The sequence below is a fragment of the Lytechinus variegatus genome, chromosome 7, assembly GCF_018143015.1.
Source record: "Lytechinus variegatus isolate NC3 chromosome 7, Lvar_3.0, whole genome shotgun sequence".
NCBI classification, from domain to species: domain Eukaryota; kingdom Metazoa; phylum Echinodermata; class Echinoidea; order Temnopleuroida; family Toxopneustidae; genus Lytechinus; species Lytechinus variegatus.
This window is the reverse complement of record NC_054746.1, coordinates 8,825,753-8,853,071: the sequence shown is the minus strand read 5'-3', so window position 1 is coordinate 8,853,071 and position 27,319 is coordinate 8,825,753. Positions and strand designations below refer to the sequence as shown.

The following is a 27,319-nucleotide window of genomic DNA, read 5'->3' as shown; positions in this document are numbered from 1 at the left end:
CGTGCTAAATATTCGTCATTATAGCCTTATTTTTCACTGGAATCTTCATTCAAATTACGACCTTTTTACCGTGTGAAAGGGCGGTTACAATGATGATTCAAGATGCTCGTGTGAAAAGGCCCAAATGACATTCATATAGTGATGGTATTGACTGCCGGATAAAAACAACACACTCGGCTTTGTTAATCATGTAACAAAACTGTTATACCCTATAGTATCCCGCAAGGTTATGGACAAAAAAATAAGATTACACATCAAAGTAAGATAATAACGTAAACTCGGAAATGAACGCCCATGAACATGATCGATTTGGGTCCAAAGTGCCATTGATTGAATTACATACGATGCCATGTACATTTTTCTCAATTCTCAAAATGACGTGAATTAATTTTAAATTGACGAACTGCAGCAATAACTAACAGCTTCGAAAAAGTTGTGTGTTTTTTCCAGGGGCGTGTCTGGATTATGATAGATTATCATTATCGGCAACATTGTGTGATTGATGATAGTAATGTTATTCGCGCCCCCGAGAAATTTCAGTTGCGTAATATCACTTAATCTTGTCAAACGAAAACAAATACAAAGCATGGTGAACATCGACCGTGCAATGCATTTATTCTGACTTCAAATTATCATTTTAAATAACAATAAAAAGAAGAAAAAGAAAAGAAGGAGAAAAGAGGAAGAAGAAAAAGAAGAAGAAGAAAAAGAAAAGAAGAAGAGTTATATTCATATAGCGCTTCATTCTTTGGTCCCGTGCTTAGTCTCTAACTTACTTGGTCTCTAACTAACTAAGCGCTTTGCATTGTAATTATTATTACCTGGGTCATAAAGGATTGGGTGGGGACAGTTGTCCTCTCAACCTCCAAACCCCGCTCCATCAAAAAACTTAAAATATGCACCTTTCTGCTGAAAATGTTATAAGATTCATCAATATGCTGCGCAAAATCTTTCAATTTCAATATCAAAGATGTTCGTTGGTCGCTCCGCTCTCTTGCTTTTAAGGTTCTCCAAAATAATTACACTCTAAAAATTCGACTTTTAAATCAACATTTGAAAGGTTGGAGGAGTGACAACGGCCTTTTCCAAATATTACATCCAACCTTGTATAAAGCTGAATCCAACATTTAAAGTGTTGGGTGGAACCATTTAAAGTGGGTAAATGGAACATTTAGAAAATGTTGTCACTAAAATGTTTAGTTCATATTTTTTTAGAGTGTACGGGTCCTAATTGGGGCCTACCATCCAAAACTTGTGGCAGAGGTCATTCTCTAAAAAGTGAGACCCTTTTCCCCATCGTATAAGATTTGGTAAATGGAATCTCCAATCATCACAACCCTGATCATCTTATCACTCTGTCCTTAAATCTTATCGTCAAAATATTTATTCTTCATCCCCCCCCCCCCCTCCCCTCCCATACAAACACAGCCACACCCCCTCGTTCAGTGATCATTAAAGTAAAGAAAACGATTGCTAAAGTACCACGTTTTGCGCTTATATTCGAAACACATTTATCATGTTAATTCTTTGCGAAGGTCTGGTATATAGTAAATATTTGTGTATGGAAGATAATCGACTTTTATATTGGTTTAACACCGTGTCCCTGATCCAGGGGCAGATCCAGGATTTTGCAGAGGGGGGCACATTTTCCTCGAGGGAAAATTTGACAGGCAAACAAAAAAATAAGTCTTCACGTTCAAAGGGGGGGGGCACACTTCTGCTCTAATGACATTTTTACGTTACAAATTTTAATTATGCTTCTCAAGGGCGGCACGGGCCGGCTTTGTCCCCCCCACCCCTTGATCCGCCAGTGCCCTGATCAATACATGCATTTATATTGTTGGAGCAAATCAAGGGAATTTCCCGAACCGTCGACCTATCCCTTCCTTCATTGTTGCATGATGTGGTGTTGCTGTTGTTGTTTTTTTAATACAAACGAACTGCAACATCATTCAAAGTATTGAATTCAGAAGGTCCATTCTAGTCCTTTAAAGACCAGGTCCACCCTAGAAAAAGGTGAATTTGAATATATTCATGAAAATCGGATGTAGAATATCATAAAGTTAATGCCATTGCAGTTTCGCCTAATTTTACAAATCAACTATATGTAAAACCTGACCATGCTATGAGAAGTAACTCACACAATATTTCTCTTGTATTTTTATTGGAAAAAATATGTATCACTGAAATTGTTTCCTTACCATAATGTAGAATAAGGTTCGATTCCTCCCTGAACAAAATTGTCACTTTTCTAACCTATTGATCTAATGAAGAGGCTCCTTACTTAAAAAAAGGAGATATTCAATATTTCATATAATGAAATACTGATGAAATAATTAGTGACATAATTGGCTCTCTCATTTGCATATCAGGTTATTGTGCATACAACTATTTGGAGACAAATAAGTGAAAGTTTAAATTGTTGTGGGAGTTGTCTAATGTACTGTACATACGATTTGATGAAATTTTCAGCATAATTCTCGTTTAATTACTATATAATACAGGTATATATCTATTTCAAATACTTTTAAAACTATAGTCACCTTGATCTTATATTGTCTTGATCCCCTTTTAACGATGATTTAATGAAAAGAAATGAGCTGAATGCACTCTAATAGTGGGCCTTTCGGTTAAAGTCTAAAAGCGCATCATTTACAATTCATTTATTTGTTCATGTAGTCCCATAATTATCATTTTATGAAAAAAGGGTTTCGCCTCGGTGCTGGATGAATTTCATTTCATTTATTTGTTTCTGTTTCACAAAAATATATAATGAACATAACATAAAGTAAAGAGTATAACTAAACATTATATCATTTATAACATAATTATAGAATTGAATAATCATATAGAATGATGATTGAAAAAAACATGGGATACGAAATATAACACATATACTGAGCTTCACTTGTATTTAAGATATACACAGATGCTTAATTCTTCAAATTTCTGTATCTGCCAAACTTTCGTTCATCTACATATTCATTTATAAAAAAAATATATATATATATATTTTATACATACACAGACAGTCACACACATAATGTCGATATATTCGTATCTCTAAAAATAAAAAAATAAAAATAATCATATTCATTTATTCATTTCCGCCATATTCACTGTACTAAGGATCAAATTATAAAATGAATTCGATAATTTCGATTTTTTTTCGACGGGACACTTCTCTCTTTTTCCAATTACAAAACCATTTCTTGAGCATGAAATGGGCCGACACTTCTTTTCCTTCACAGATTTTTTTTTTTTAATTTTCACAAAGAATCGACGGTTAAAAAAAAAATCATATGCCATGCCCCCACCGGGCTGCCCGACTGCACTTACGTCAGAATGGAACGCGTGGAGTTGATACTAGAGTACTTCACATTGTCGACCAATTATCAAAGCTTTATCAGGGGCCGGCGTTTCATAAACAGTAAAAAGGACGTGGCGGAAATCTTTTTCATCCGCCAGTTACCATGAGAACTGTACTTCTCAGCCAATCAGAAGCAAGATCAGAAGATGTCAGATACGACTTTTACTTGCCAGAGGACAAACGTTGATGAAACGCTCTCATGGCTTTAATAGTCCAAATCCAAAGTAGCAAGCTTGTTTATCCATTCGCGACCTGCGGCTGGTTTTAGATTCAGCCAGTATTCCGCTGTAGTTCTTCAATAAAAATAAACAAAATATTCGTCATTAATGACCACAACTTTACGATCATGTAAGAAAATGATAGAAAAAGAAAGAATACGAATAATAATGAGATGATGATGATGGTAACGGTGATGATTATGGCAACACAAAAGCTTGATAATATTTATATCAGAAGCGGACAATTAAAATAAAAAGCGAAAACCGTATAAGACGTATGGAAACTTATTTTGGGGGCATGCCCCTGAAAAATGGGGAAGCTGCGTGTATTATATACTTCATAGAGAGCTCCTCCTGGAATTATTGTAGGTCTGACAAAATGGAGAAGTCTAACCAAAAATGACTTACATTTTGTATAGAAACTTTTTTTTTGCTTGTTAAATTTCTCGGGACCAAAAATGACGTTCATTTTGTAGTGAAACCCATTGCTTGTCAAATTTATAGTCTATAAAGACTATAATTAAAACATAAAATCATCTTTTTTTTAATTGAAAAAAAAATCTGACACAAGTCCTCAGTTGTGCTCGGTTTTGAACCTCATACATTATTTGTGTCTATCCTCTCATCTGTTTTCTCTTTCTCTCCTGTCCGCTTATCCGCCTTCCTACCGTTTATTTATTTACGGCATCGATCACATTTTTCGCGCATTATATTCTTTCCAGGTCATTTTATATATATTTTTTCTCCTTTTATACACATCATTGAATCCAGTTTGCTTGAGTCCACGATGGCACGTGTTCTACCTACGTTCAGCAGCACCCATCCATCTTCTCAGGGCATTCTCCCCTTTTTCTTTTCTTTTTCGGGGGGGGGGTGGGGAAGGGTGGATATATTTTAGGACGGGTTGTTTTGTCTTATACAAACTATATATTTTTTGATAACTTCGTATTTATTTTGTGAGTATTATTTCTCTCTCATTTATTTTTTTTCTTCTCATTTGATTACATATGTCTGTATTTGTACTTTGTTATTGGTTGTGTTATCTATTTTTTGACGGGCCCACATTGTACAAGCATTGCTTTTTAGTGGGTCCCTCCATTTCCATTTTAATTTAATTTCTATTGAAAAATAGTTTGCTTATTTAAAACCTCCAATGTGTTGCCCAAATTTTTTTTTTGCTAGTCATTTTTTTTTACCTGTCTCCATCTCAAAATTTCAGGTGGACCCCCTTTTTTTTATTACTTCCGCCGCCAATGACACTGGGGATGCAGAAAGGCAATAATAAAGTACCCTCTTACTTCCCCCCCTTTCTGTCTCTCTCTCTTTCTCTTTCTCTCCCTTTTTATTCTTAGTGTTATTAGTATATAGTCCAGAGGAGAAAAACAATGCTCATCATCTAATATTAGTAAGCTGGCATGATTTAAAACCTGGAAAATTGATCAGTGGGTTGCAAAGTCAGTTTAAAAAGAAATTTACCTCTTATGTTGATTTTTAATATGACTTCTTCTCAATCCTTCGAAATTTTCAAATTTATCTGCCCCGGGTATGCCGCGTCCCCGTTCCGCTTTTAGCTGGAAGAAAACAAAATGCATAGCCTGTGTGGGTGCATTGATATACAAACTTGACATTATCCCAACTGTATGCCTAATTATATCCATGGTGAAAAAAATGTATTTACTGTAAAAAAAATGAAAATTTCCTTGAAACAAGTTGTCCAAATATTAAATAGTGACAACACAGTTTAAGCTGTTCCTTATGTATATTCATATTTGTACCTCTTTATTCATGTGTTATATCATATAGAATTTAATCTCCAATTAAGAAATATAAATCATCTCTTGAAAAAATTTCTTTAATAAAAAAGACCCCTACCCAAAAAGAAAGAAGTAAAACAAATTAAAAATTGTATGGCGTATACGCTGTACAAGGTAAAGAATGGGGGAAAGGGTCAATGGGAGGTTATAAAATAAATACCATTAAAATTATCATATTCATCCATTGCATTAATCAGCAAACATATTACATATAGAATACATAAACGTGCTATTGAATAGGGATCCATGTTTGTTTTCAAATACGACAGCTGCTGCAAATAACATTCTGCTCATTAGAAACAAAAAGCATGTTTACATTCCAAAGGTCGGAGATAATGTCATTGAATATAATAACACGCCATCATAATCAATCGAATATATGCTTCGAGAGGTTAAAAGTCTTAGTAAAGGAGGATTCGCGTATAACGAATAAAAATAAATCGTACTGGAAAGAATATAGTGTCACAAAGTGTATTCACAGTGTGTTCACATAGTGGACTGTGTGGAGATCTTATACATATTGTAGTGTGTTCACACAGGGCCCTGTGTGGAGATCTGGATTCACACTGTAGTATCCACAGTGTGTTCACACAGTGACCTGTGTGGAGATCTGGATTCACACTGTAGTGTCCACAGTGCGTTCACACAGTACATGTTGAGAATATGTGATTGACACTGTAGTGTGTTCACAGTGAGTGTACACAGTGGATGTTGTGAAGATGTGATTGACACTGTAGTGTGTTCACAGTGAGTGTACACAGTTGATGTTGTGAAGATGTAATTGACACTGTAGTGTGTTCACAGTGAGTGTACACAGTGGATGTTGTGAAGATGTGATTGACACTGTAGTGTGTTCACAGTGAGTGTACACAGTGGATGTTGTGAAGATGTGATTGACACTGTAGTGTGTTCACAGTGAGTGTAAACAGTGGATGTTGTGAAGATGTAATTTACACTGTATTTTGTTCACAGTGAGTGTACACAGTGGATGTTGTGAAGATGTAATTTACACTGTATTTTGTTCACAGTGAGTGTACAAAGTGGATGTTGTGATTATGTAATTGACACTGTAGTGTGTTCACAGTGAGTGTAAACAGTGGATGATGTGAAGATGTGATTGACACTGTAGTGTGTTCATAGTGAGTGTACACAGTAGATGTTGTGAATATGTAATTTACACTGTAGTGTGTTCACAGTGAGTGTACACAGTGGATGTCGTGAAGATGTGATTGACACTGTAGTGTGTTCACAGTGAGTGTAAACAGTGGATGTTGTGAAGATGTGATTGACACTGTAGTGTGTTCACAGTGAGTGTACACAGTGGATGTTGTGAAGATGTGATTGACACTGTAGTGTGTTCACAGTGAGTGTATACAGTGAATGTTGTGAAGATGTAATTGTCACTGTAGTGTGTTCACAGTGAGTGTACACAGTGGATGTTGTGAAGATGTGATTGACACTGTAGTGTGTTCACAGTGAGTGTACACAGTGGATGTTGTGAAGATGTGATTGACACTGTAGTGTGTTCACAGTGAGTGTAAACAGTGGATGTTGTGAAGTTGTGATTGACACTGTAGTGTGTTCATAGTGAGTGTACACAGTGGATGTTGTGAAGATGTGATTGACACTGTAGTGTGTTCACAGTGAGTGTACACAGTTGATGTTGTGAAGATGTGATTGACAGTGTAATGTGTTCACAGTGAGTGTACAAAGTGGATGTTGTGAATATGTAATTGACACTGTAGTGTGTTCATAGTGAGTGTACACAGTTGATGTTGTGAAGATGTGATTGACACTGTAATGTGTTCACAGTGAGTATACAAAGTGGATGTTGTGAAGATGTAATTGACACTGTAGTGTGTTCACAGTGAGTGTACACAGTGGATGTTGTGAAGATGTGATTGACACTGTAGTGTGTTCACAGTGAGTGTAAACAGTGGATGTTGTGAAGATGTGATTGACACTGTAGTGTGTTCACAGTGAGTGTACACAGTGGATGTTGTGAAGATGTGATTGACACTGTAGTGTGTTCACAGTGAGTGTATACAGTGAATGTTGTGAAGATGTAATTGACACTGTAGTGTGTTCACAGTGAGTGTACACAGTGGATGTTGTGAAGATGTGATTGACACTGTAGTGTGTTCACAGTGAGTGTACACAGTTGATGTTGTGAAGATGTGATTGACACTGTAGTGTGTTCACAGTGAGTGTAAACAGTGGATGTTGTGAAGATGTGATTGACACTGTAGTGTGTTCATAGTGAGTGTACACAGTGGATGTTGTGAAGATGTGATTGACACTGTAGTGTGTTCACAGTGAGTGTATACAGTGAATGTTGTGAAGATGTAATTGTCACTGTAGTGTGTTCACAGTGAGTGTACACAGTGGATGTTGTGAAGATGTGATTGACACTGTAGTGTGTTCACAGTGAGTGTACACAGTGGATGTTGTGAAGATGTGATTGACACTGTAGTGTGTTCACAGTGAGTGTACACAGTGGATGTTGTGAAGATGTGATTGACACTGTAGTGTGTTCACAGTGAGTGTACACAGTTGATGTTGTGAAGATGTAATTTACACTGTAGTGTATTCACATAGTGGACGATGTGACTATGTCACTCACACTGTAGTATGTTAACAGTGTGTTCAGACAGTAGATGTCGTGAAGATGTGATTCACACAGTATTGTGTTCACACACTGGATGTTGTGAATGTGTAATTCACACTGTAGTGTGTCCAGCGTGTTCACACAATGAATACTGTGAAGATGTATTTCACACTGTAGTGTGTGAACAGTGTGCTCACACAGTGGATATTGTGAATATGATAGTGATTCATACTGTAATAATACTCAATTAAAACATCTACATTGTGATTGTTCAAAGTGTGTTCACACTGTAAAGATATTCAAAATCAACAGTGTGAAGATGATGTCACTGTGGACACATCTACAGTGTGTGTTCACAGTGCGTTCACACCACACTGTCAAAATACTCCAATTGAACAGTGTGAAGATGGTTTTGCATTATATGGTCCATATTGTGAACACCGGTGTTGTAGTGCCTTAATGCTCGGCCTTGACCTTAAGGCGTCTTAAGCATGTTAAGGCCTACTTTTTCAAAACCTTGGCCTTGAGGATTTTGAGCCTAGACTATAACTGCACACTGTCGGACACTGTGTTATCAGATGGGAGGATGCACTTTTTAATACCTCTTCTGCTATCGCTCGAATGTGATGAGGTTCGAATCCGCAACACCCTCCGATGTACCTGACCCCTAGATCGTATGCACGTCGAGCGTACTTGTGGACGTCTATCCTCGTCAACGCTCGAGGCTCTAAAGCTGAAATATGATAAAAAGAAATCTCATTTTATCATATGCGTTCGCCTTTCAACGTTACTTATGATGTAATAGACAAGTTTACTAAAATATCCGAATATAATTTCATATATATGCCTTGTTTATTCCATTTGCTGGTCAGAAAAACATTTGAAGGATATCAGAGAGTAGCCCCTTTTAGGCCTCTATCTTCTCAAAAGACATCCTGGATCAGCAATAGCTAAGCCCCTACCTCTTCACCCCTTCTCTATTTCTTTTTCTTTTTCACTTTCACTCATCCTCTCTCCTTCCCACTCTCTCCAGTCCCATCTTCATCGCGTTCATGACGTCATCAATTATTACACTCAATACCTCTAAACCGATAATTACATCTTTAAAAACGCTGTTTGAAATAGTTGGTCTCTCTAACAACTGTTGTTTAAACGTTCGTATAAGTTGATTAAACTTTTAATCATGTTGTTTAAAACATTAAAAAACAATAGGTGTTAGAGTGACGGGCTTAACATGCATTTATCGTGCTTAAAATGTGTAAAGAGCGTTTTTACCCTAGAAATCATCACACTTCCTCACCAAATGGGAATTCTGGAAGTGCTGTGTAGCCGGCTGGTTCCTTCTTTAGATCCTGGGTATGGAAACCAACGGGTTGGATCATCAGATAATTCTTCAATCCCGCCTCTTCAAGACCTGTTTTCATCTTGGCTATAGCATCGAGAGCGATGTCGGGGTCGTAGCAACAATTGACCCCTACCACATCCGCACCTGCAATGGTCAGAACAATATGTTTTACGATTTGCACTTTTCCTAGAGCCGATTTCACCCGCCTCTCAAGTAGTAACTAGCACATCAAGGATGTGGAGCTCATCCGGCATCTCGCAACACAATTTAACACAATTTTAATTTCAGCCCAATTGACACTGTAGTGAATTATATTGGTGACATAAATCGAGGATATAGAATTAAAATTGATCAAGAATTGACATAGAAGGATTTTTTGTGATCTATGGATAAATTTCATATGAATTAAGTACTAATTATTATCTAGTCAAAGTTTCTTAACTCTGTGTAGAACCTTGGTGAACCTAATGTAGCTCTCAGATGGAACAAAAATAACCAAAATCAATCAACAAATAAGTAAGCAATTTTTGTGAGTTTTGAAAATATATGAATAGCAGATTCAATGAGTTGCAAAATTCTATGTTTAAATTTTGTATCACCACCTCGAGCTATCATATAAAGCAAACAAAACTGAAATTGATCAACAAATGAAGAAGAAAAAACATTTTTTGTGATATATGAATAAATTTTGCATAAATTAGAATAATTTTCCAGACAAAATTTCAAAATTTTGTGTACAAGTTTGGTGAACCTCATGCAGCTCTACCAGATGGAAGAAAAAAAATCAAAATCTGTCAGCAAATAAAGAAGAGGAATTTTCTGTGATTTATGAATACATTTCGCATAAATTAGCATAAGTAATTTTCTACTGAAAATTTTCAAAATTCTGTGTAGAAGTTTGGTGGGCCTCATGAAGTTCTACCGGATGGAAGAAAAAATATCAAAATCTGTCAACAAATAAAGAAAAAGAGGCATTTTCTGTGATTTCTGAATAAATTTTGCATAAATTAGCATAAATAATTTTCTACTGAAAATTTCAAAAATCTGTGTAGAAGTTTGGTGAACCTCATAAAGTTCTACAGGATGGAAGAAAAAAAGTAAAAATCGGTCAACAATTAAAGAAGAAAAAGCATTTTATGTGAAATTTTAAAAATATGAATAAATTAATTTCGAATAAATTAGCATAAAAATTGTTCTAGTCAAAATTTCAAAATTCTGTGTACAAGATTGGTGAACCTCATGAAGCTCTACCAGATGGAAGAAAAAAATCAAAATCGGTCAACAAATAAAGAAGAAGCATTTTATGTGAATTTTTAAAAATATGCATAAATTAATTTCGCATAAATTAGCATAAAAATTGTTCTGGTCAAAATTTCAAAATTCTGTGTACAAGATTGGTGAACCTCATGAAGCTCTACCAGATGGAAGCAAAAAATTCAAAATCGGTCAACAAATAAAGAAGAAGAAGCATTTTATGTGAATTTTTAAAAATATGCATAAATTAATTTCGCATAAATTAGCATAAAAATTGTTCTGGTCAAAATTTCAAAATTCTGTGTAGAAGTTTGGTGAACCTCATGAAGCTCTACCAGATGGGAGCAAAAAAATCAAAATAGGTCAACAAATAAAGAAGTAGCATTTTTGTGAATACAGTGATGACCCGTGGGTCACGGCATGGGGGGGGGCGCCGGCAAAAAAATTGAGTCACTTAGCGCACAAAGCATTGCCAGGTATACTGACCTTATAGACTGTGCCACTAAACGGATATGTATCGCACTGATCAAATAATGCGAGCGCGAGGCGCGAGTTGATTTTTTTTTTATATTCAAACCTAAAAAGGGGCATTATAAGCAAATTTTGGTAATCGGATATGTACCTGTCTCGCTGAACAAATGCAAAGCGCGAGCTGAAATTTTTGTATATATTGACCCCAAGCAGGGACATTTTAAGGACTATTATTTGGGAATGCATTAAGAGTATATACATATCTCACCAGAGTCATCTAATGCGAGTGCCAAGCGCTTGCTGATTTTGTTAGAATTACTTCTAAACAAATGAAGCACTTTTTGCGAACGCGGAACGCGAGCTGAAAATTTAGGAAATTCAGACCTGAAGATGGGCATTCAAAGGCTTGTTTGAAGGAATCCACTAAGACCTTACGTATTTCACTAACCAAATAATGCGAGCGCGAAGCGCAAGCTGAAAATTTTTGATATTCAGATCAGAAAAAGGGACATTTTAAGGACTGATTTTAGGAATTCATGAAGAGCAGACAGATCTCACCAATCCACGTAAACACGGACTGACGTTTTATACTCAGACCTTAAAATGGGGCAATCACTTTAAGTAGTCTTGAAAAAGAAGCATATGTCACTACAAAACAATGATATCTCAAAGTGCAAGGAAATGTATTTGGTGTATAATGACTTGAAAACGGGATGTTTTAGTACAACAGGATTACAATCTCGTTAAACAGACAATGCAAGAAACAGAAACGATGAATACGTATCGGCCCTGAGTAAATTACATTTCATAAAGTTATGAAAAATATTTTTTATTATGTACCATAACATGATATACAATTATATAATATATCATAATGTACAATAGTTTTTCTATCCCACTCTTCACTTCCTTTCTCCCTCTTTTTCTCCTTTTCCCCGTTTTTTCCCATCCGATGGGGAGCACGTGCCACCCATGCCCCCCCCGTAGTTACGCCACTGGCGCAATAAGTATTCAATCATATGACGTGAGATGAAGGCATAAATAAACTCAAAACAATCAAATTAAAATGGTTCACATTATGTAATGATAAATTGAAGGTTGTAACTGCACAATTTCATAGGACTGTGGAAACGATCACCAACGATTTATGCTTAAGCTTCAAATCATTTGATATTAATTTTATTCATGTAAAAAAAATAAATAAACAAAATTATTTCATTTGAAGTCAATTATTTTGTATTTAATTTGATTTCAAATCATTTCATTTATTTCATCTTTCAACAAAAATCAAATTACATATAATATTTTACGCGATTTTATAATTTTTACCCAGGTTTTCACACTTTTATACAATAAATACCTGCTCTAGCCAGTCTTACAGCTGATTCGGCAGGAGCCACGCCCATCTCATCACCGGCCACGCCCACTCTCATAGTACAGGCCACTGGTACCCCGTAAGACTTCATAACTTCAACAGCCCATTCTGCTTCTTCGGTGTATGCAAAGAACTAGGAAACATTTTAAGAGAAAATGCAGTCAAGCAAGGAAAACTGCCGATTTGATGATACAGATTTTATTCCACTGATGTAATCATGAATGGAAAAACTATTTTTTTTAATGCAGTATATTGGGAGATCACAATGCGGTCGTACTTAGGGGCAGTGTATGGGCCGCCAATGAGCGGTCTCATTGGGGCCCTATTATAACAAAAAGCAAGCAAAAAAAGAATACAAGAATAAAATAAAAGTATGATAAAGAGAATGAACAGATTTGCCTTATTAAACTACCAACGCATTAACAAATCTGTGTGCTGTTTAAAAACGATTTTCTTGTAAAATACATTGTTATGTCATGATTATTATTGATTATATTATTCCATGGCTAGGATTCGAACTCACGACCCTCTGTTTGAAAGGCGAGAGTCAGAACCTTTGGTAGGAACCACTAGACCACGACGCACCCAAAGGAGTTTCTATATTGGTTTAAAGTATTACAAACTGATCTTTGTAAAGAGAGTAAATGATATCATTAACTGAAAGTATTAAAAAAATGACGAGATGTGAGGTGTGGAGGTGCATTCACATCAAAGGTTTTTTTTCACTGACTTTTCACGGAACAATCAGAGTCAAAGATCTGCAGCGATCTGCAGTCGCTTGTAACATCTGCCGGCGAACCGAATCGCTGACAAAACTTTTCATGAAACGCTCCCCATTCAGAATTACCTCACCAAGCAGAAAATCGACCTTCTTCCTGATGAAGACGTCGCACTGTTTCCTGAACTCGTTCTGTATTTCTTCTTTTGTTCCCGTCCTATCTTCATACTTAGGGACACTTGACACACTACCAGCCACCAGGGCGTCGCCCTCGGCAGCTACCTCGTGGGCGAGATCGCATGCGACTTCGTTCACCGATTCCCACTGATGGGGAGGGGGTAGGGGTAGAAGAAGAATGCGAATGAAGGAAAAGAAAAAAGGGGAAATATTGATTGTTATTTATCGATAAATAACTGATTTCCCCTTAAATTTTCAACAATCAAATTACAAAGAAATGCGAAATACAAGACAACGTAAGAAAATAAATCATATCAGTATTATGCATCACTGGGTTACAGATGGAGGGGGGTCTTGAAGGGGCCAAGCCGTCCCCTAAAAATCTTCACGACCAAGAAAAGGGGGAGGGAAAAGAAAGGAAAGATGGTGAATAGATTTTGTTATTAAGAAAGTCATTTTTATCTCTAGCAGGTTTTAAAACATTTTCCTCTCCGTATGCCATGACTGCCCCCCATTTTTTTTTTTGGGGGGGCTCATTACGTCAGTGATATGCTTATACTCGTGATGTATGGAATGTCGAAACCACTAAGGAGATGGGGAGGAGGATGAGGCGTGTGTGGGGTAGTGAGAATGACGGGACACCCCTATTAACGGATCAAGGGGCCCTTTGTCCCCGCTCCCCCGAGGAAAACAAAGTGATTCCCTCCAAAAAAATAATATTATTTTTTATCATTATTTTTATACTCGCTTGTCTAGGATATTATGTTAATGGAAGTTAATGGAAGTTCTCACTTAAAAAGGTGAGGGTCTTTTTTGGAGGGGGGCTCGTTCATAGAATTTGAGTAGAAATTATGCTGTTTCCGCCTTTCATAAATTATTGTCAATACTGCATGGATTTACCGCTGGACAGTATGATATATGGGTATGATGGAAATAGAGAGGAAAATATGCACTCTAAATTTTAAGGATTAACAAATCCAGATCTGCTATGAAAAGGGAACAGCCGAGCATTTAGATTTATACCTAAACTTTGCAGATTTAGAATTTAAAGCTAAAAGATTTGAATTCAAATTTTTTGGAGTTTTAGAAGTAATTCACTAGGATTAGAATTAAAATCCTATTTTCTTCTGGTCACTATTCACAGCCGATCTGTATCTATTTCTAATCCGTAAAATTTAGGGAATATGATTAAATTGAAGAAAATCTTACATTAACATCACTCTCCTGGTCTGATAATTTGAGTTTGAGTCTGTCTTCCGAGGCCCAGAATGTGAAAGTTTGCATGACGTCAGCACCAGCTCGTAGAAACTCACGATGGAGTTGCCTGACTGTAATCAATAGGAAGTTTTCGCATTTATACCACGGGGAAACTCTATGTACGACGCATCAATTCCTTTGAAAATGCAATTAAATCACAATGGAGAGCTGAGAGGCTTTGGTCGAAAGTTGGTGGGTGGACTGGGACAGCAGATCATCCGAAGATTTGATGAACAATTGCAAATATGTTATTGTCCAGAGACAAGAGATTCCGATGCGTTCCGGTCCACCGACTTTCGACAGAAGCCTCTCAGCTCAGCATTGTGATATTCATTTTAAAGGAGAATGAAACCTTTGGAACAAGATAGTTGTGTGAAAACAGAAAAATCAAAGAAACAGATCAACAAAAGTGTGAGAAAAATCGGACAAATAATGTGAAAGATATGAGCATTTGAATACTGCAATCAGTAATGCTATAGAGATCCTCAAATTGGCAATGCGACAAAGATCTGTGACGTCACTTGTGAACAACTCGCCCCATTACTTTAGTATATATTTCACATAAACTTCCTCTTTTATCACATCTAACATATTTTGTTCTTTCTATATAGGAGGACATGTGATACAGATTTTCAAAGAATACATCATGGATAATGAGTTTGTATCACCAAAAGAAAAAGCAAAAAGAGACATTTTGGGGGTATTTTATAGTCCATCAAAGGGAAAGTTGTTCACATGTGACATCACACATCCTTGTCGCATTGCCAATGTGAGGATCTCCATAGCATTAGTGATTGCAATATTCAAATGCTCATAACTTTCTCATTATTTGTCAAATTTTTCTCAGAGTTTCTTTGTTCTTATTCTTTGATTTTTCTGTTTCGACGCAAACCTACTTGTTCCGAAGGTTTCATTCCCCTTTAAAGGAATTTGTGCGTTGTATAGAGAGTTTCACCGAAGTAAATGCAACAAGTCCGGATATGGAATTGAAAAAGGGTATGAAAGTCTTTTTAAAAAAAGAAGTGTGGGCTACATTCTTTAAAGGGATCTATCAGAAAAAGTCATAGGGAGTTTTCACAACCACTACGCAGACGTTTTTAGAACGTAGAGAATCTATTGTGAAACACCCTTCATGACAAACAGTCTTTGTCGAAAATCGGTGAATTAAAACATCAGTGTCGTCCGTGGCTCTGGATAGAACGACGTTAGATTTTTTTTTGTCAGCTCAGAATCTTACGACGATCAGCTTTCTCGGTTCACCAATTTTCGACAAAGACCTCTCAGCTATTCATTGTGATATGACAGGCATTTTCAATAGATTTACTTTGTTGTAGTAGAGTCCGTCCCTGTTGTCCTTGTTGAAATTGCGAAAACTCGCTATTATGTTCACCGCAGCTGCCGTCAGAGGATGATTGATTGATTGATTGATTGATTGCATTGCACTGCATTGCTGCATTTATTCTTTTTCATTCCAAAGTTACAATGTATAGCAAAACACACAAAAATATAATATACAGAAATGAAAAAAGGGAACCCACTGGAAAGCTGGAATGATTAGTGTATCACCTGAAAAACTTTATGTCGCAAAATATAACTTTTAGAAAATACACATTGGCACGAGCCATGGAATTGATGATGCCATAATTTTTTTATTACGAAGGGCGATATATCACCATAAACTTGGACTTCGTGTTTGCATAACTCAAACCGTAAGTCAACAATATTCAAGTATGCTATATTTGGATTCTATATTTGCACCTGTTATTATCGTGTGCCAACATACAAAACTCAACTCAAATCATCCTTCCAAAAAATATTTTCTTGCAAAAACAATTTTGAACTAATAAAAGAATTTGGGACTTATATTATTGCAAGATAATCACTATTTAACGGCACTCTCATTAAAACCAGTGGAGCGCCTCTGGCAGTCTCACCTGCATCACGCGATCCAATATAGCAGCAGTGCTGACTTTGAAAACTATTACAAAATAATTATTCATAAATACATCATTCATTTAATGATACAATACTACGTTCATTGACATTTGACCTTGATCATGTGACCTAAAACTTGTCAGTGATACTTGATTACCCCTATATCCACATTTTATACACTATATCTATAAACTTTGAAATTTATGACAGTAATCTATTATTATTATTATGGCCAAAGTTCAATGACCTAAAAATGACATTTGACTTTGCTCATGTGACCCGAAACTCGCATGAGATGTTCAGTGATACTTGATGACTCTTATGTCCAAGACTTATGAACTAGACCAATATACTTTGATGGTAATTAAACAGATACCCCCAACATGGCCTAAGTCCATTGACCTTTGACCTTGGTCATGTGACCTGAGATGTGGCATAAGATGTTCAGTGATACTTGGTTACTCTTATGTCCCAGTTTCATGAATCAGATCCATAAACTTTCAAAGTTATGATGGTAATTCAACAGATACCCCCAACTTGGCCAAAGTTCATTGACCTTACATGACGTTTGACATTGATCATATGACCTGAAACTCGCACAGGATGTTTAGTGATACTTGATTACTCTTACGTCCAAGTTTCATGAACTAGGTCTATTTATTTTCTAAGTTATGATGACATTTCAAAAATTTAACCTTATGTTAAGATTTTAATGTTCATTCCCCCAACATGGTCAAAGATCATTGACCCTAAATGACCTTTGACCTTAGTCATGTGACCAGAAACTCAGGAAGGATATTAAGTCCATTGACCTTTGACCTTGGTCATGTGACCTGAGATGTGGCATAAGATGTTCAGTGATACTTGGTTACTCTTATGTCCCAGTTTCATGAATCAGATCCACAAACTTTCAAAGTTAATATGACGGTAATTCAACAGATACCCCTAACTTGGCCAAAGTTCATTGACCCTAAATGATCTTTGACCTATGTCATGTGACTTGAAACTCAGGTAGGATATTCAGTAATACTTGATTAACTTTATGTCCAAGTTTCATGAACTAGGTCTATTTATTTTCTAAGTTATGCTGTCATTTAAAAAACTTAACCTTCGATTAAGATTTGGTGTTGACGCCGCCGCCGGAAAAGCGGCTCCTATCACTCTGCTATATGCAGGTGAGACAAAAATCAATTGCCAATCAAAATTTTATGACAATCTCACTCTGAAGTGTTTTGTTTATTTATTCTTTTTTTTAAATAGATAAGGCCTTATAAATCAATGAGAGATCGATAGCCCGACTGTCGAAACCTTAGATCTGATCTAACCTGCGTCAGGGTATTGTACACAAGCTTCGGGTGTCCAGTTGCCCGCCAGAACATAGCCTCTCTTCTCCAGGGTCATAACAAAGCTTCCATCACCAACCACAAGACCCTCAGCTAACCTCTCGAGCAAGCCTTTTCTTGATGAAGACCCCGATGAAGCCATCTTTTAGGTCCTCGCTCTGCAAAATAACAAAAATATATACGATCGTTTATGACATTCGTCGGTTCATGGAAGATAGATAGGCTCAATGTCTACTACTATGTTTGTTTTTATTTGATGTCATGACTTATTTTGATCAAACACATTTTTAAAGACAGGTCGAAGTATAATAGGAATAATAACTTCATTCATGCTTGATTCCAGTGCGGAACATAGTTAGTAACTGCATGGCAACAAGGTATTCCTGTCACCTACCAGTATAAACTGCAATACAAGGAATCGGGTTTACTTGCTTACTGCTATGTCTGACAGCCTCTGACAAGCTTTAGGTTGTCAAGAACGATATTTGTTTAATTTGAAAATGACAACGCCCTTTATCATTTTAGATCTTAACACATTATGAAGGAAAGTGACAATTAACTGGGGGGTCTCAAACAAAGTTTGTTTTACACTTAATACAATTTATTTTGAAATGTATCCACATTGTGCTGCACTCGACCCAGGTGAGGTGAATGGGCACCCGGCAGGATTAATTCCAATTAATTCTTTGAATGCACTGAGCGCTGAGAGCTAGCTCTAGCTAAAGCCTGTGTAGTAATAATAATATTAAACAACAATGCGCCTTGGAAAAGATTATTTCTAGATAGATGGCGCTATATGAATCCCTATTATTATCATGATTATTTATTGACTCGAATTTATATATATTTCTTTGCGGAAAACCTCGAGTAACAGGATATTATTCCTCGCCTTATAGAATTGAAGTTGTAAACATTCTTAAACAGGGGCCGCGGAACGGTTTTCAAAGTGGGGGTTGATCATGCAAAATATCACGATCATATGGTCATTTTTACGGTTTTGGAATCCACAGCCCCCCCCCCCCCCCCGGTTCCACGCGGCCCCTGTCAAATGCAGACTTGCAGAGCCTTAACCCTAAAAGGACTGGGGAGCTGATTCGGCCCCCCCCCCTCGACATTTTTCGCGATAAATCCGCCGCGCAACTTTTTTTGACCGCGTCACTCGCTGACTTTTTACTTTCAAGTCTCGTGCAACTTTTGAGACCAAAATTGTGACCCCCGAGTACGCGGTTCCGAAATTACGCAACATTTCGTAAGTGCATGCAGACCCAAAATTACTCAAAAACGTGGATTTGTGTACAAATCCAATGCAAATAGTGTTTTTAGCCAAAATTCATAAATGTATCATTATTTTTCCTTTTACTGCTTAAAATCAATTAATTTTATCTTTTTTATGGTTAAAATAAAGTCCCCGACAATTTCCATTGAAAAGACAATAAAAAACAAATAGTCGAAAAACAAAGAAATACATAAGAAAATTAAAAAACAATAGAATACATAAGAAAATAAATGTGATGTTGAAAATTTTTTAAAATAAATTTGATCAGATGCCTATCTAGAGTTTGTGAAACAAAAATTAGCATTTCAGGGGCATTATTTTATTTATTAGAGCAAACTTATGATTTTACGCATAATTATTATAATTAATGAGACATGAGATTTTTTGCAAAATTAGATGTTATAGTTTTGTAGATAATGCCATGGTTAATGCGAGTGCCAATTTTCGTCGCGATCGCGCGATCGACGGCCGAGATCATAAGGGGGGGCTGAATCAGCCCCCCGGCCCCCCAGTCTTCTTAGGCATCGAAATAGCCCAGTCTATTTAGGGTTAATCTTTCATGTTGCAACGCAGTGTTTGTTCAAAAAGTATGCATTTAAAATTTGCAATGTCGATATACACTACGTATCAAACAAAGTTTAAAATCGTGTAAAATGAAATATCCTGAAGATTTTTTCCACATTTTAACATTGGTACAGATCCATTTACGCAAATGGCGATATAACTGTCGAAAAAATATTTCCACTTGAGTGAGCACCACTTACTTTTGAAAAGTTAGTGAAAAATCATTTGCGCAGAACTCTGAAATAGTTATGCGAATAAAAGTAAACCTAATTTTATGAAGTACACGTGGAATTTAGCTAGTAAAATTAACATCTTTAAACTTTTTAAAACTTGTTTCCTTGCCCAAACACTTTGAAAAGAGCATTGTCCCCCCACTCCCCTACACACCGAGGTCATTGTGACGAAATTTGAAATGGCTTAAGGCTTGATTTTTATTTCAATCATGGTCAAGCTTGGGAAAAGTGTGGAAAAACATTACATGAAAAAATAAATATAAACACACCCACAACTAAAAAATGCTGGATATGTCTGATATAAACTTTTGATCAGATTTATGTCCCCAGATCCAGCTGGCACAAAAGGGGTAAAGGTTGTGCTTACTAAGTGTTGAAATTTCAATTTGGGTGGCAAAGTTGTTACAAAATGCTTAAATGTATCCGTTTTATTTCAATTGACTAAAAGTGCAAGGGAAATGTATGAGAAATATTTCGCAGGGTAAGTTTCATTTCGCCCTTTCTCCTTGACACAGCGTGAAAACCAGCATATCTGCACAAACAGATTTCTGCGAGCTTTACAAAAATGGACAGTGCTCACTCAAGTGTAACATTCTGTCATAACTTTTACTTTCATTGGATAGATGAGACCCAAACCCAAGATTATATGTGAAGAAATTACCCACATGCTGTACTTTTTTTTTAATTCCCAGGGCTTTTTCAAAATGTAAAACCTTTTTTTGATACGAACTGTAGGGACAAGTTAAACCATGGACCAAAAGGTCCACGGTTAAACCAACACCAACGCCCACTGTCCATGTTAAACAGGGAAGCCTCTGATAACTTTAAGACTGTGAATCGCGCAGTTTCAATAAGTTTATTCACCCGTTACAAAAAGCCTATTATGTCCGAACTCAGGATTCAAGATACAGTCATGCAGTGCCTAGATGGCTACAGCTTGACGCAACAGATTTCATCATATCTATATAATTGATCAGATGCATATGGCGATATGTACTTACATAATCTTATATCAGACTGTCCAAATACAAACAACAATATCAATATCAGAATCCATGTAAGGAGGCAACCAAGATGAGGCAATATAACCCGAGGATATAACTTAAGGTGGGCGTGATCCTCTGTAATGCATAGTAATGACTTCGTTTTATCTCCCACGTGTCCATTTGTGCAGATCTGTCCAGCGTCACCAACACTGACCGTTCATGCGAGGTCACAGCTCCTTGGTTCATGCATGGTGGCGTACATTAAGTTTGATTTCTATTCATTTAACTATTCTTTTTCCGTATAGTATTTCTAAAAAATAAATGAATAAAAACAATGCTGTCTGGGCGCCCCATGCCTTGAGGCTTGCCCGACGTAGAAAATAATTTGCCGATTGATTCCAATTGCAAGAACGTCACAGGTAATAATCAGTGTGAGAGACTGGACTTCAAACCTGGCATGGGGGTAATTATAGGTCAAGTCCACCTCAGAAAAATGTTGATTTGAATCAATAGAGAAAAATCAGACAAGCACAATGCTGAAGATTTCATCAAATTCGGATGTAAAATAAGAAAGTTATGACATTTCAAAGTTTCGCTTATTTTTAACAAAATAGTTATATGAACGAGCCAGTTAGATTTGATTTGATTTTATTTTATTTATTTACATCCAGTTACATCCAAATGAGAGAGTTGATGATGTCACTCACTCACTATTTCTTTTGTTTTTTATTGTTTGAATTATACAATATTTCAATTTTTACGAACTTGATGATTAGGACCTCCTTGCCTGAAGCACAAAATGTTAAAGTAATGGAATTCCACGTGTTCAGGGAGGAATGAAACTTCATTTCACATGACAATGACAAGAAAAGAAAATAAAAATATTTCATATTTCAAACAATAAAAAACGAAAGAAATAGTGAGTGAGTGACATCATCGACTCTCTCATTTGGATGTAACTGGCTTGTTCATATAACTGTTTTGTGAAATGAAGCGAAACTTTAAAAATGTTATAACTTTCTTATTTCATATCCGATTTTTAAGAAATTTTCAGTGTTATGCCTTGTTGAATTTTTCTCTTTTTATTCAAAACAACTTTTTGTTGGGGTGGACTTGTCCTTGAAATCACACGTACATGTACGTCAGGTGTGAAGTCCTAAAAATGTGTGTGGGGGCGGGGGCCACTTCCATTGACGAGTGGATGCCATGCGCTACCATCATGTTGTCTCGAAAAGCACCCTAAACAAGTATTTTCGATATTTTGAAAATGCACCCCTTAACAAGCATTGGCGTGTGAAACCCTATAGCAACCCTTAACAAGTATTAGAAACAAAACGATACCCTTGGCAAGTATTCCCTGGAATGAACCCCTAAACAAGTACAGCGATATTTTGGTTGTTAATGTCACGGGCGTCGGTTTTACCTTTACCTGTGTACATCACGGGGTTTAGCACGGCCCCACCTCCCACACCCCACACCTCGCACAAGTCTGACTCTATAAGCACGTATAATGTTGACAGTTGGGGCAAAAGTACATCCTTTATTTTTTAGTCTTTTTATCCTCACAAATTTTACCCTAAACCCGTAACTCTCCTATAGCGAAATAGATACCCTTTGCATTACTTTTGTGTTTTTGACACCCTTATTGCGTTACGTACGTAACTTGAAAAAACATCATTTTTACGTGTTTTTTGGTCACGCATATCCACTCGTCAATGTCAGTGGCCGGGGTGGGGGGGGGGCTGGTGTTGGGGTGAAGGAGACGAGATTTGTATAGACGATTCAATATTGATGCAGGAGACTAATTTTTTCTTCGACTTCCTCAGAAGCAACGTCTGAAGGAGAAAGCAACATCTAAGATTATACATATCCCTCAAAGTATCATGCATCAATGATTTACAAATTCAATAGCGTCTTGCAAAAGCAAACTCATCATGATTATTTTATTTGGGATGTTGACACTAGCGTACCTACGGGGGGAGCAGACTGCCCCCTCCCCCCTGAAATCACAACTGATAACTGTTCCCTGACGAGCCACCAGTGGCCCCCCTCCTTTGAAGACCTTTTTTGTTTGCTTGTCAATTATTTTTCTGGGGCGAAATGTCCTTTATATCCTGTTGACGACCTTATTTTTTTTTCTTTTTTTTTTGCTTGTCAAATTTTTTGGCGGACGATTTTACCCCCCCCCCCCCCCTGTGGAAAATCCCAGGTATGCTACTGGATGTTGACTCGTGTAGGGCAAACTAAGAACACGAGTTTTGGTTTCCTTTGAGTAAAAGGGGCTGCGTGAAAAAACTCCTTTTTTAAGACTAGCCGAACGTGTTTAGTGTATATTTCTTTTTCACCAAGCTTTTTCCCCGGGGTCATATTCTGGCGACAACTTGTTTAGGGGTCAAAATGTGCAAATAAAGCCCGCGAAAAACTTGTTTAGGGGGTGTTTGGAAATTACTTGGTCACACGTGTGTACATCGATACATTTGACTGCCCCCCCCCCCCGGCCCCACCGGGAGCAAATAAAGCCGAGATCATCGACCGAGACTGGATCTCTTTTTTTTATAACATTTTATTTTCTTCCCCTTTCAAATCCAGTAGTTAACAATCACGATTCATATAAATAAAGATACTTTGCATGTATACGATAAATAAACAATCTAACAAATAAATATATCAATATCAATGAGATTACAAATATTTTTAAAATGATTACAAATAAAGGTTAAACTGCCAACTTTCTTCTATTACAATTTTAAAGCAGAGGGGGAAAACCCATATCAATCGACCCAAAAAAAAAATACTTTGTAAAAGATGACTTTTTCCCTGAATAGAATAAAAAATAATCTCTTTTGCACATATTAATTGTACAAGAATGAAAAAAGGATAAAGATTATTTTAAAGGTTAATTAGAGGAAGGTTATTGTCCTAAAATGTCCCTACACATTCACCTAACCCCCGTACCCCGTGCCCCCCCCTCATCTCTTTCCCCAGATACTCACAAAAGCTCACTTCAACTCACCACCACCCACAGCCCCCCCCCCCCCTCTTTCTCGTCACAAAACTCACACATCCATCTACACACGTACACCCACACACGATGCATCCTGCTCTGGTACAGTTATCTGTATTTGAACAAATAAACAAAACAAAAGAAACAAAATGAAGCAACCAATACATCCATAGTATTAAAAAAGGTATGCATTGATTTGTTCCCATTTCCTTCAGTGCACCCCAGCCTCCCTTTTTTCAACGCTATTTGATATTCCGTATCTCTATACTCTTTAACCAAATGTGTCACTTTCAGTGCGGTTGGCAATATTCCCTGTTTTCTTGAACTAAAAATAATGTAAGAATATAATACAGTTTATTAAAGTTACTCTCGTAGTATTTCCAGATATTCCCATGAAAATTGTTTTCCAACCACTGGCGTAAATCCATGGGGGATGGGGGATATATCCACCCACACACACACTTTTCGAGGAGGGGGTGGCCTGTACAAACATCCCCTATTTTTTACGAAAGAAATGAAAAAAAAGAAAAAGAGATAATTGTTTTATTGGTGAAAAATTCTTCCTAAAATACCGCTTAACAAATAGAACAATATTATTGAATCATAAAATGCAAATAAAGAGCCAGTTCACTATTTCCAAACAAATTACGTATTTCCTTATTATAACATTGAAGACAAATCCCCGTTTCTTCCAATTCATCAATGTTGGGGTCTTTGGGAAAGGATTAAGATGGAATATAAAAAAAATTGAATGTAATCTATAATAAAACCATTAAACCATCATGGGGTGAAAAAGATAATAATATTGGGGTATTTGCCGTACAGTGGCGTAAGTACGGGGGCATGGGGGGCACGTGCATCCCCCCCTTCAATCGGATGACAAAAAAAAAGGGGGAAAGGGGAAAAGAAGAGAATAGTGAGAAAAGGAAGATAAACGTAGTGGGAAAGAAGAAAATATTATTCATTATAATGTTACATTGTATAATAATTATGTTATGTTACATTACATAAGAAAAATTTTTATCATAACTTTATGAAACATAATTTGCCCAGGGCCTATGTCTTAATTGTTCCTGGTGCTCGCATTGTCTGTTTAACGAGATATATAATCCTGTTTTACTTAAACATCCCGTTTTCAAGTCAATATAAACCAAATATATTTCCAAGCACTTGAGTTTTCATTGTTTTATGTAGTGACATATGTTTCTTTTGTATGACTCAAAAAGTGATTGCCCCATGTTAAGGTCTTTGTATATTTTTAAACATTTCCTGTCCGTGATTACGTACGCATTAATGGATTGGTGAGATATGTCTGCTCTTCATGAATTCCTAAATTCTGTCCTTAAAATGTCCCTTCTGATCTGAATATCAAAAATTTTTAGCTCGCGCTTCGCGCTCGCATCATTTGGTTAATGAAATACGTATGGTCCTAGTTGATTCCTACAAAGAAACCTTAGAATGACCCACTTCAGGTCTGAATTATCTCAATTTTCAGCTCGCGCTTCGCGCTTGCAATATTTGATTAGTGAGATGCGTATGATAATCAGATTGCAATGCCTACAAAAAGTGTTTCATGTGTTCAGATGTAATTCTACTAAAATCAGCAAGCACTTGGCACGCGCATTAGATGACTATGATGAGATATGCATACTCTTAATGGATTCCTAAAATATATTCCTTAAAATCTCGCTGTTTGGGGTCAAAATATACGAAAATTTCAGCTGGCGGTTCGCGCTCGCATTGTTTATCGAGACAGATACACGATTACACGAATTTGATTATAATGTCCCTTTTTAGGTGTGAATATCAAAAGATTTCAGCTCGCGCTTCGCGCTCGTATTATTTGATCAGTGAGATACATATCCATTTAATGACATTGTCCTTAAAATATCTCTATTAGGACAGTATACTGGCAACCGAGCGCGCTCATTCAGTGATTCGAAAATTTTGCTGGTGCCCCCCCCCCCCCATACCGTGACCCACGGTACGCCACTGTGGACAAATCAATGACAATTCCTTGCATATCTAAAGACATGATTGCAAAAAAATGCTAAAATATTTCAGTCATCCCCCACCCATCTATCCGGATTTACGCCAGTGTTTCCAACTGTCACTGCCAAGTTCTTCAGTTGAAATATCTTCCATGCTGCTTGAAGGCATTGGCGCCCACTTATGTTGACTCCGTTAAATGTAAGTTATACAGTGCGTATCAAAAAAAAAAGTTTTAACTTAGAAAAGATCCTGTAAAATTATACATTGGTAATATCCTGAAGATTTTTCCACATTTTAACATTGGTACAGATCCATTTAAGCAAATGACGATATAACTGTCGAAAAATACTTCCGCTTGAGTGAGCACCACTTACTTTTGAAAGTTAGTGAAAAATGATTTGCGCCCGGGATTTGCGCAGAACTTTGAAATAGTTATGCAAATGTAGACTTTATTTCGCCTTAATCGTGAAGAACACGTGTAATTTAGCTAGTAAAATTGATTTGATCATCTTTCACCCCTTTTAACTCTTCTTGCCCAAAGCACTCCGAAGAGTCCATTGCGCCCCATCCCACTCCCCCACACACCGAGCCCATCATGATGATATTTGCTTTACACTAAGCTGTGATTTACATGAAATGGCTTAGGCTTGATTATTATCTTGTTAATCATTGTCAAGCTTGGAAAAAGTGTGGAAAACAAGTATTGAATGAAAAATGAAATGTAAACCATTATAAACACTTAGTGAAAAAATGATGGAGATGTCTGATATAAACTTTTGTTCAGATTCAGTTGTCCTCAGATCCAGCTGGCACAAAAAGGGTAAAGGTTTTGCTTACTAAGTGTTGAAATTTCAATTTGGGTGACAAAATTGTTACAATATGCTTGAATGTATCCGTTTTATCAGTTTACTAATATTGCAAGGGAAATTTATGAGGAATGTTTCACAGAGTAAGTTTGATTTCGCCCTTTCCCCTTGACACAACGTGAAAACAAGCATTTCTGTGCAAACAGATTTCTGCGAGCTTTACAAAAATGGACAGTGCTCACTTAAGTGTAACATTCTGTCAAAATCTTTTACTTTCATTGGATAGATGGGACCCAAACCCAAGATTATATCTGAAAAAAAATACGAACATGTTGTATATTTCTTAATTAGGGCTTTTTCAAAGTGTAAACTTTTTTTATATATATCTATATATATTAAAAAACCCTGATGAGATTATTACTTTTTTATACGCACTGTAGTACGAGATTTCCACCGATCTCTCCACTAAGTGGATAGATCGGTGGAGGTTTCTGGTTGATTTCGTCGGCCAGTTGACATGGTCTTCATAAAAAGTCATAGTTTACACGGAATCTTAGAAGTTTCATCAACTTG

The 27,319-nt window shown here is 36.7% G+C and overlaps 1 protein-coding gene across 1 annotated transcript; it reads right to left on the bottom strand.

Annotated features, from left to right (window-relative positions):
• Window positions 1-2,719: 2,719 nt before the first annotated feature.
• On the bottom strand, window positions 2,720-21,149 carry LOC121418373 (betaine--homocysteine S-methyltransferase 1-like). Its single transcript, XM_041612206.1, has 9 exons — window positions 20,960-21,149; window positions 17,868-18,043; window positions 14,560-14,678; window positions 13,303-13,497; window positions 12,441-12,588; window positions 9,311-9,499; window positions 8,613-8,743; window positions 5,065-5,159; window positions 2,720-3,663 (listed from the first exon to the last, which is right to left on the bottom strand). The coding sequence occupies exons 2-9, from the start codon at window positions 18,025-18,027 to the stop codon at window positions 3,576-3,578; spliced, it is 1,125 nt and encodes a 374-aa protein (XP_041468140.1). The 5' UTR covers window positions 18,028-18,043; window positions 20,960-21,149; the 3' UTR covers window positions 2,720-3,575.
• Window positions 21,150-27,319: the final 6,170 nt, after the last annotated feature.

Coding starts and splice junctions, on each gene's coding strand:
- LOC121418373 (XM_041612206.1), bottom strand. CDS start 18,027: ATGGCTTCATCGGGGTCTTCATCAAGAAAAGGCTTGCTCGAGAGGTTA. Junction 12,589..13,302: donor TCGATTTTCTGCTTGGTGAG/GTAATTCTGAAT, acceptor AATGTTTCCTAG/TTCTTTGCATACACCGAAGA. Junction 8,744..9,310: donor ACTTCCAGAATTCCCATTTG/GTGAGGAAGTGT, acceptor ATCATATTTCAG/CTTTAGAGCCTCGAGCGTTG.